The sequence below is a fragment of the Cebus imitator genome, unplaced genomic scaffold (assembly GCF_001604975.1).
Source record: "Cebus imitator isolate Cc_AM_T3 unplaced genomic scaffold, Cebus_imitator-1.0 Scaffold70, whole genome shotgun sequence".
NCBI classification, from domain to species: domain Eukaryota; kingdom Metazoa; phylum Chordata; class Mammalia; order Primates; family Cebidae; genus Cebus; species Cebus imitator.
The window spans coordinates 5,892,094-5,902,692 of record NW_016107385.1 but is presented as its reverse complement, the minus strand read 5'-3'; the positions used below and the strand labels follow the sequence as shown (position 1 = coordinate 5,902,692).

Genomic DNA, 10,599 nt, shown 5'->3' with positions numbered 1-10,599 from the left:
ACCTTAGAAACATGTACAGCAAAGGGCTGCTCTTGGAAAAGGAAAACATCCCTTATGCAATATCTGGATGTCTCTACTCGTGAAATTACAAATCACGTCTGGGCATCATGGTTCTGAATTCTATTTTTAAAATCTGACCTTGAGCTAATTTGCCAAGCGCTAACTTCTATTTGACGGTACAGAGCTTTTCACTTCTCTTGATCAATTTCACACATTTGCTAACATCTCTTGGCAAAAGAGTTAAAATTATTTGATGAAAACATTCTTGCGAGCTGGCCATTATTCAAAAATGGATTCTAGGAAGGATCCTCTATTAGTTTCATAGAGGTGATACTTAAATTCTGACTAAAGGAAATAACTGAGACGGGGAAGGAAAGAACTTGTGTGGGTAAGAGAGAAATTAGAAAGGCGTCATCCATTTAACAAAGACAGAAACTCACATCAAACATTCCTTGACCAAGCAGCTATTTCCTTAGAAACTTTGTTTTAAAGAAGGACTCTGAACTGTCACTCCAAAGTCTATGAAAAGGGTGCTGAACTTAAGGATGCATGGCTCTGGGTCCAAGTGGGTTCTCATGCTGATTCTCTCTGGGTACAACTTTGGAAAATTGTTTCACTTCTCTGCTTCAGTTCCATCTTCAGTCAAATGGGAGAATAAAAACCCATGTCCTACCTCACATAGTAGCTATGAGGAATAACTGTGCAACTTTTCTTGAACATAGTAGACAAGCTCTAATAAACACCAACAAGTTCTCCACAGTGACAGCACTATGAATAAACAACCTTTATTCTTCCATGGCAATGAGCCAAGTCTTTACCCCAAAATTCAACTAACTACAAGTCCTCAATTCCCAGATTCAAACAGCGCATTGGAATATCCTATTTTGTATAGGTCAGGGAAAAGGAGAAATGATCAAACATAGTCCAACATCCTTATAGCAGGGTGCCCTGAGAGAGGCCGGTTTCCCATGAGCTCTGTTATGTACCGGGACTCTGGCCACTGGGCAGACAAACCACAGAATGTCTGTTTTTCTAAAAAGGCCAAATAAGGACCAATGGTAGACCACGTTTTCCATGGTGAAGACCACAGATGTGTAAATACAACACTGAATTAGTCACAGTAGTAGCCACATAAGCTTAGAACCAAATGGCAGACGGAAATACTCTGAGAGCTTACCTACCCTCATCTCAGTCTTGATTTCTTCTTCCTTTCTTCTTGGCAAAGTCAAATAGTACACAAAAAGAATATCTCTTAATCATAAACATGTATGACTCTGTTGGACTCAATCACACTATTTAAGACAGCAAGCATACATTAAGACTAAGAGTCAATTTAATGTATTATTTCTGGTGCATTTTTTCCTCACCAAGAATAAGAATAAAACAGAAGGTGAGAAAAAATAAAACTAGGAGTCTGAAGTACATAACGCAAAATACATACAAATCTACATAAAATCCTAATACGCTGAGAGATCTTCTTAATGAAAACTATTTCATTCTGAGTTGCTGCTAGTTTGATGCAAATGCAGTTTATACCATGGCCCACAAACCTATGGTTTCAAGTAGGTAGAGTATAATCATGAAAAGTTATTCTTTGTTAAGATTTATATCTCAAAGTCAAGCATGCCTTGGTGGCAACCAATCATTATTCTCAACGCAGGTAATTTAAACCCAAAAAAAGGACACTATGGAAAAATACAAAATATTTACTCTGCCTAATGTAGCAACTCCTACTAAAAAACATATATGCTGCATATTTATGAGTTGTAGCCCACGGTTGTTGAAAATTCACTACAGAATAAAACCAAACACTGCATGATACGTTTAGTATACAACATGCCGTTTCTGCTCAGTACAAGAAAAATCTACTACGCAGCACCCAGCAGACACTAGGACTAACGGCCTGATAGCAGCAATGTGGCAGGTTGTTCTTTTCTTTCGGCTCCAGAATAAAAATTAGAATAGTAGCATCGTGGAATATCCCAATTAACCCAGTCCAATTCAAAATTCATCTTCAGAGCTGTCAGCTAAGAGCATTACTCGATCTTGCATGCTGTTGAATTCTCTCTGCTAGAGAAAGAAAACAGAAAAGCATTAAACTTTTTCTGCCGCAGAGCCAAGCTGAGAAACAGGCCCACTTTAAAAGACAGGCTAACAAAGGAAGCCAAGTCAGGAGCACAGCAGCTAATCCAGACCACCAGGCACATCAATACGGCTCAAGCATCATTAAACCCCATGTGCTTTATTAAGTAAATGAGATAAGCAAAGAATGCTCTGAAACTGATTAGGCTTTGCTACTGTTGGTTCCATACCTTTCTTTTATGCCTTTTGAAGCCATTTCTCCTTCGGCGATTCATAACCTTAATGCTGTAGAGGGCTCCCAAGATGAACAAGGCTCCAGCTATCCCAACCCCTACAGGCACCAGCATCCCAGACATGTAACCAGCCTGCATAGAAAAGGAAACACACATTAGGATGCTAAACAGAACACTGCCCTGGGTTTCTCGTTTCTGCTGGATGGCAGCAGGTTTTCAAGACACATTGAATTCTTCTGTCTGCTTTGTTATAAAATAAAACCAAACCTAAAATACAGTAATTTTTTAGGGAGAAGACAACAGAGAGAGAGGGAGGCCTATTTGGGGGATATTTCAAATACACAGAAGTATTGAAATAAATCAGCTAGACCTAGTGGCACCTCCAGCCACTAGCTTATGCACATTAGTCAACATCAGGTTCTGATGACAGAAATATAATTTGTATTAAAGATGGATGAAGTGAGCATCTGAGAATGCCAGAACTATTAAAATGCTATAAATTGGAAATATCAGCCAGAGTCAAGCTTGAAGGAGGTCAAAGCCTTCTCTGGAATACTATGTTTTTTGGGGGATAAAAGGAGGGCCTTGACAGTCGTGGTCCTCTCTTCTCCTTCTTTCTGTCTGTCTTAGCTGTATTACGGTAAGAAAAGAAAGGCAAAAATGCTTGTGAGTAAAAGGTGAGGGCTTCTGAAAACAGCAAGGAAGAAAAGGGCCTGCAAAGGCAAGTGGGAGAATGTTAAATATTGGAGTAAAGGTAGAAAAGACAAGGAGAGAGTGTGCACCTAAAATGAGTGGAGTGATTTCTATGAATGAATCACCTTCCCAGTAGACAAGACAAAGTTGGAGGTTGGGATGGAATTCTGAATGTCCCAGCCCCAAAGAAAGGAAGTGGCAGAGAAGGATGCAAAGATCACTGCCAACAACATACCTCCAAAAGATCCTGGAAGTGTCAAATTCGCCTATGTCTCCAGTGTCTCCAAGGTGTCACTATGGATACTTTGGTCCTCAGAGAGCAGGATGATCTTGACATATCCCTGGACTTGAGTAAGTAGCTCAGGACCTACTTAAGTTCAGGGCAAGGCCATTATACTCCGAGTGATCCCTACACCTTGGTCACTAAGACTCCTACGGGCTATCGGGGTATGTACTAATCTATAGACCTTTCATGGGGGAACACAGATATTGGTTTGCCTCCCAAGAAGCCCCTCCTAGAAGCCTACCAATACAAAATGCATAGACAATTAAAAATTTCTATAAGTCTATTCATTTATATGACTATTTTTTAAATTTCTAATGCAGCACAAACTTTTTAGTATTTTTCAAATTGAGCCAAAAACAGAGCAGGACAGATGATAAAAGTTTTCCTGAAAGTGCTGAAGTATGCAGGCTCTGATGTTTTCCCAACATTTCTATCAGGACTTCTGTTAAGAAATATTAAGTTTATCCTGCCCCTGTGGCTCCCTCGTGGAGAATACCTTTTAGTTTGTAATCAGTGGTAAGCGGGTAACAGCTGCCTACTCGGTATATTTTTGAGTTATGAGAAAATACAGAACACCTGTTTGTTAATAATAAGCACCTGTTCAGAGAGAATAAATACATGGATCAGAATCTGCTTGGGGCCTTCTACCTGGAATGCTGTCAGCCCCTGAGGCTCTCAGCTTGGTAGGAGGCTGGACCCCCAATAGACCCACTTTGCTGTTCTATCTGGATGTCTGCCTCTCATTTCCTTCAGTGCCACCTGGGTGGGGGCCTCCGGGCCACGCTGGCTCTCAGTAGATATCCAAGGAATACATCAGACCTTATTAAACAGTACAGTAGCACCTTCCTCTTGTGCTCAGCCAGCTCCCTTACTGGTTCTGCCTTCCAGAGTCTTAACTTAGGGCAAAATATGGAAATTTTTCCATTAATTTGAGAACGATAGCACTGTTCCTCAGCATACTAAGTATTTTTCCCCAAGAAACAAAGCCCAGTCATTTTTCAATAAATTAACATGCTTTGTAGAAGCCCAAACTTTTTCCAAAGTTCTTCTAAATCTACTTAAGCCTTATGAAAATGCTGTAATTTTCCATGTGGGAAAATATTGAACAACAGTAAAGTGTTGGTACTCACACAAGAACTGTGAATTTGTTTTTAATTACCATTCCCAGAGTGCAGAAACACATACATGTTGAAATCTGATGAACTTTAAGCCCAGATGATTAGGCTTTTCAAGTGCAGTAACATTTGAACTTTTGGAAAGTCAACTTGATCAGCCTCTGTGCGGGTCTCCTCATACTCATAACTTAATCCCACACCAGCAACATCAGTATTCTCAAGTATGTCATCATTTCCACATTTCTTGACACACTTAAGCTTTTAATTTCTGGAGCATTATTTTTTCAAATTTACATATATATTTGTAAATCAACATATAAAACTATGTATACTCATCATGTACAACATGATGATTTAAAGTATACTTTCATTGTGGAATGGTTAAATTTAGCTAGAGCTTTATGTAGATTTAACAAAAATTCCATTACATCTCTCTCTTTTTTGTCTCCTCTATTTTTTTTTTTCATCTTTTTTTGTGGCATCTCCCTTGCTTTGAAATTACAAGTAAATTACAAGATGGGAGCAAAGCAACCTACCATCTTAAGATATAATTTAACTATTCTTTCAAAACTGACTAAGGGAAAATAAACTCTTCTTTTAGAATTGCTCATGACTTGGTTTCTTCAGCAATGAAAATAAATAAGACAACATGCACATATTTTTAAGTTATAAATTCTGCCTAGTACTTTTTCTCTGTTCCAAATTATTGCATGTACACATGCCCCAAGACGAGACACCCTGAGAAAGACATAATTGCACCAATGTATTATTCCAACCAGGAATGCATAACCTGAATCTAATCATAAGAAAACATCCCACAAACTTAAAATATATTCTATTTTTTAAAAAGACTATATTCTGTAAAAATGTTAAGGTCAACAGCCAGGCGTGGTGGTTCACACCTGTAATCCTAGCATTTTGGGAGGCCAAGGCAGGCGGATCACGAGGTCAGGAGATCAAGACCATCCTGGCAAACATGGTGAAACCAGATCTCTACTAAAAATACAAAAATTAGCTGGGCGTGGTGGTTCATGCCTATGGTTCCAGCTATTCGGGAGGCTGGGGCAGGAGAATTGCTTGAACCTGGGAGGCGGAGGTTGCAGTGAGCTGAGATTGCACCATTGCACTCCAGCCTAGGCAACAAAGAGCAAAACTGTGTCTCAAAAAAAAAATGTTAATGAGATAAAAGATGGCTATAAAAATGTTCCAGATTAAAGGAAATTAAAGAAACATGACAATTAAATATGTTACATAATCCTAGAGTGGATTCCATAAGAGAGGAGAAAATATACTCACAAAGGATATTTTGGCTTTGTTGAAAAAAAAAATGAAATATGAATGCCAGATGCCATAAAAGTATTATATCAATAGTAAATATACTCAAGCTAATAACTGCATGAAGATCGGCTTAAAATATATTCCCACTCTTAGGAAACATACACTGAAGTATATAAGGGTAAACAGGCCACAATACGTGCAACTTACCCTCAAATGGTTCAGGAAAAAAAGAGGACAATGTGACAGTAAATGATAAAGCACATGGAGTAAAAACATGAACAACAGATGAATCCAGGTAAAGCTGTAGGAATGTTCCCTATACCATTGTTGTTCTTGTATCTCGTCTGTAAATTTTAAATTATTTATTTCCAAATAAAGTTTTCAATTTTAAAGTAAATTTTAAGTCAAAATATTGCTAAACATACTTGTTTTTGTTTGTTTGGCTTTGGAGTCTTCTTTGTTTGTTTGAAGTCAATGAGAAACGTATCCTTCCTTCTTAGGATAAGGTATTTGTTCAGAACATCTGTCATCAAGAAAGTCATAAGAAAACCAACTGTATGCCTAAAGTCTGCAGATTGAGACGGCATCCTTATGATTTCTTTGCAATGATTGTTCTCAAACTCCAGCATGCATCAGGATCACCTGTAAGATGTGCTACAATGCAGATTGTTGGGCCCCCTTCCCAGAGTTCCTGGGTGGTAGGTCTATAGTGGAGTCTGAGAATTTGCACATCCAACAAGTTCCAGGTGATGCTGATGCTGCTGGTCCAGACTCTACATTGATAAGTGCTGCTATGAAGTGTAGTCTGGGCCATTCATTTTCTAGACAGTTTCCTAAAGCTAGAAGAAATGGATTGGTTTTATTGACATAACAACAGGCCTGGTCTTTATTACACAATTAAAATTGTTATGCATCTTCAGTTTTGAGAAGCAATTTAGATGTTGAAAAGATATATTAATGGGTAGCCAAGTTAAAACTTGTCTAACAAGTATCACCACCTTGGACACTTAGCCAAGAAGACAGTGATGGAATTAATATAGGAACTATCCTTCAATATCCATTCTTATCTTCTTCTACAGCAAAAGAGCTTCCAATTTGGGATTTGGCACAAAAAAAATATAACTTCTACTTGCCTACTGGAAAGCAGGGTATCATCATTTGGTAAGTTTCCCCAAGAAGATATGTCAGCAGTATATGAAAATTTCAAGATATGTTCTATAAAAGGGGAGGAGAGCTTTTATGCTTCCCCCATAAGAAAGACAGAGTACTTTTATCTTCCTTTTTAAAAAGAAATAGGTGTCATTATTTCTTTTTATAGGACATCATCAAAAAGATGTCCCCCTTTTTCCTCCTTCCTCTGGCTAGAATATGTACATAGCTAAATTAGCAGTGTCAACCAGGATCATGAGGTGACCTTGGGAATGTGGGTCACAAATGGTGGAGCATCAAATAAAAGAAGCTTGGGCCCTTGTCATTGTGTCTCTCTCCACTAACCTGTGACTATCTCCAGACTTAAAAACAAGAGACCACAAGGACTGGGCACAGTGCCTTATGCCTGAAATCCCAGCACTTTGGGAGGCCAAGGCAAGTGAGTCAGATAAGGCCAGGAGTTCGAGACCAACCTGGCCAACGTGGCAAAACCTCCTCTCTACTAAAAATACAAAAATTAGCTGGGCATAGTGGTGCATGTCTGTAACTCCCAGCTACTTGGCTGATATAAGAGAATCGCTTGAACCTGGGAGGCGGAGATTGCAGTGAACCAAGATCATGCCACTGCACTCCAGCCTGGGTGACAGAGCCAGACTCTGTCTCAAAAAAAAAAAAAAGAGAGAGAGAAAGAGAGAGAACAAACTTCTGTCTTGGCTAAACCATTGTCATTTGGAGTTGAGGAAGGCACAAGTTATCTGCCATTCACAGCTGAACTTAGTGTTAATATAGAAAGACTAAACTACAATAACAAAAGGAATAATTCAGAACTTTTGAAAATACCACACTTTCTAGAATCCAGCTAACCAGTGGAGGCTCAGTACTGGAACAATTAAATGAAGCTAACCTGACAGAATGCCCTGGCTTGCCTGAAAAGCCCAGTTAAGTATGTAGTTTGGTTTTCAGTTCTAAGGGATTCTGTGATTTCATCCAACAGACAATAGTTTTGTACTCAAATAGTTTCTGAAGATAATGACTAACAAGACTTTAATAAATGACGGATGAATGGATGGATGGATGGATGAATGGCTGGATAAATAGAGAGTCAGGAAGATACATGTATATATGTTTATAAGATCTGTGTACATATATCTTCTCAAACTCCAGTATGGATAAGGATCACCTGTAAGACTTGTAAAGGAAGATATATGTACATATGTGTGTATATACCTATAAATACACATATCAAATTAGCATATAATAGTTCAAGCATGGAAGAAGGAAGGGAATATAGGGAAGACTTAAACGAGTCACTCCAAGAGTCGAAAGAGGAAGATAGACGTACATATGACAGTACTATTGGAGTCCAAGATATACTTCGTCCAATTTTTTTTTATTAAAATACACTGACAAAAACACTATAGAAGGAAGTGATGAGAAAGCTGGAAAAACTTCAGAATAAGCCAGAAAACTAGAGATCACACATAAAATTACTTCTTTTGATAAAAAGGAGCAAGGAAATGGTACCAAGATTTTGAAACAAACTAAGAACAAAGAGTTCTTAGGAATAAAAATAAAAAAGGAGACTTTCTCTAAAACTTCACAGTTTTTTTAAGGGAATGGTGATGCTATATATACATGCAGATAAGAAATTTATCAATATCAAATTTCAAAACAGGTTACATGCAAAAGTTTATTTTCTTAAGTCTTTTTTTGGCGTTGCTTTCTTAAATAACTCAGGATACTTTCTACGGAAACAATGATATATGAATTCCTAGGTTAACATAACAAATCTTGATTTTCACTGTATCATATTTTCCCCTGAAAAACAACATGAAACGCTACCAATGTAAACATATCCAGTTCTAAACCTCTGAGCTTTTCTTCCCCCCAAGTTCTTCTCAGTCCATCTGATCACAGCCCACCTTTTTTCACAATTGGACACATTACAAATACCAAAATGGCCTCCATTAACCTCAACAGGCTTAAAATTTTCAATGTCACTTTTAATTTATATGAATACAAAGTAGCCTCATTCTCAAAAACTATATGCGCTAAATTTTACTTAGAAGCAGACATAGTGAGGAGAATTAATACAATTATATAAATTTATTTGCAACTGAATGTTTTCTTTTATTATTTAACATTAAGCTGTAGCAAAATAAACAAAAATTCAAACATGGGGGAAATTGACTGCAGGCAACAAAGAAGATATGGAATGCCATAAACAGAAATATATTGAGACTGGTGAATTGGAGGTAGCTCAATATCTGATCACTGAAAAGATTTCCATTTAGCTGAAATCTCAGTGAAATCTGAGCTGGGCTGTAATAATGGGATCTGACACAGGCTACAAGGGACTCAGGACTCCATCAGTATCTCTATGAGTAATTCAGTTTAAAATTACCAAGTAACCAAAAGAGAAAACTTGGAGAGGTTTGAAAATCAAAAGAAAATGAACACTATCAGCCTGGAAGTTAATATTGTCAATCACCATGTAGATGGCGGAATTAATGCAAAAAAAGAAAATCTTTTTCTATACTGTAGTTGGCCATTCCAGACAGGTTAGCTCATCAACACCTCGTAAGTGGCAGCACTGTGATAAACTACACATCTAGAGAGTCCCATATCGGCACACATACAAAAAAAGCTAGATGGAATGGGATTACAATCCTGAAATTCCCGAAAAGAAACTCCACCTTGATATGTCAACGATATCATTCTATTGAGCATACCAATCAACATAAATTCTTATATTCTTATAAGAGTGAATGGTGCACCAAAGAATAAGGTGTCTCCTGTGTTCTAAAAGAAGAGATTTAAAGGGAAGGCCCTCTTTTTTGCAGAGTACCTGCAAGTGGCCCTGAATCTTTAGATAGATTACCAGAATCAGAATAATAAACTAAAGCTCCACTACTCTGAAGATATTTTGCCTGACAAAGCTATATGCCCCTAAAAATAAATCCAATGGAAGAAAATACTTTTCTTACCTTGTCTTTTAATTTTTCCATCCAGCTTCTCACTAGGGAAAAATGAGATAACAAAATGTAAATAGCCATCTTTTAGTTATATTTCATGGTATTAAGTTAATTTGATAAATTTAAGAGTTTTTGTATTAAATACAGTAAAAGGATTAACAGTGTAACATAATGACAATAAGGGTCTTATTTTTATTTCTACTTATCTAGAAATGCAACAGAGAGCACAAACATCCCTCATGTCATTATTAGATAAGTGGAGAATATTTTTGTTTGCTAAATGTTTTTCTATTATTATTGAATGATTAGTGGGGAGGTGTGGGCAAAGAGAAAATCTCCTTTAAAGTTTCAAGTTCATTTATTCTCTGACATCTTTTCTTTGGCTTCACTCCTCGTCTTTCTCAGTTTGTAAGCTCAGTGGGAATGCTGCACTTGAATCAATATCAGAGGGCAGAGATTAAGGTAGGAAGGGAAAATGGGCAAGCCCAGGCTGCCCAGAGCTGGCTCCAAAGAGAACCATTTGCAATCATATTTACTGCATGTTCTCACTCATATGCGGTTGAACAATGAGAACACATGGACACAGGGAGGAGAGCATCACACACTGGTGTCTGTCGGGGGGGACTAGGGGAGGGACAGCGAGGGGTAAGGAGTTGGGGTGGGATAACATGGGGAGAAATGCCAGATATAGGTGATGGGGGGATGGACGCAGCAAACCACATTGCCATGTATGTACCTATGCAACAATCCTGCATGTTCTGCACATGTACCCTAGAACCTAAAGTGCA

The 10,599-nt window shown here is 37.9% G+C and overlaps 1 protein-coding gene across 1 annotated transcript in view; it reads right to left on the bottom strand.

Annotated features, from left to right (window-relative positions):
• Nucleotides 1-1,315: 1,315 nt before the first annotated feature.
• ARMH4 (armadillo like helical domain containing 4) overlaps nt 1,316-10,599 on the bottom strand; it is a 139,447-nt gene continuing 130,163 nt past the window's right edge. Inside the window, exons 6-8 of the mRNA XM_017531055.2 lie at nt 9,824-9,855; nt 2,313-2,447; nt 1,316-2,070 (exon numbers count right to left, since the gene is read on the bottom strand). Coding sequence (XP_017386544.1) covers nt 2,002-2,070; nt 2,313-2,447; nt 9,824-9,855 — 236 coding nt within the window. The 3' untranslated portion in view covers nt 1,316-2,001. The remainder of the gene's footprint in view (nt 2,071-2,312; nt 2,448-9,823; nt 9,856-10,599) is intronic.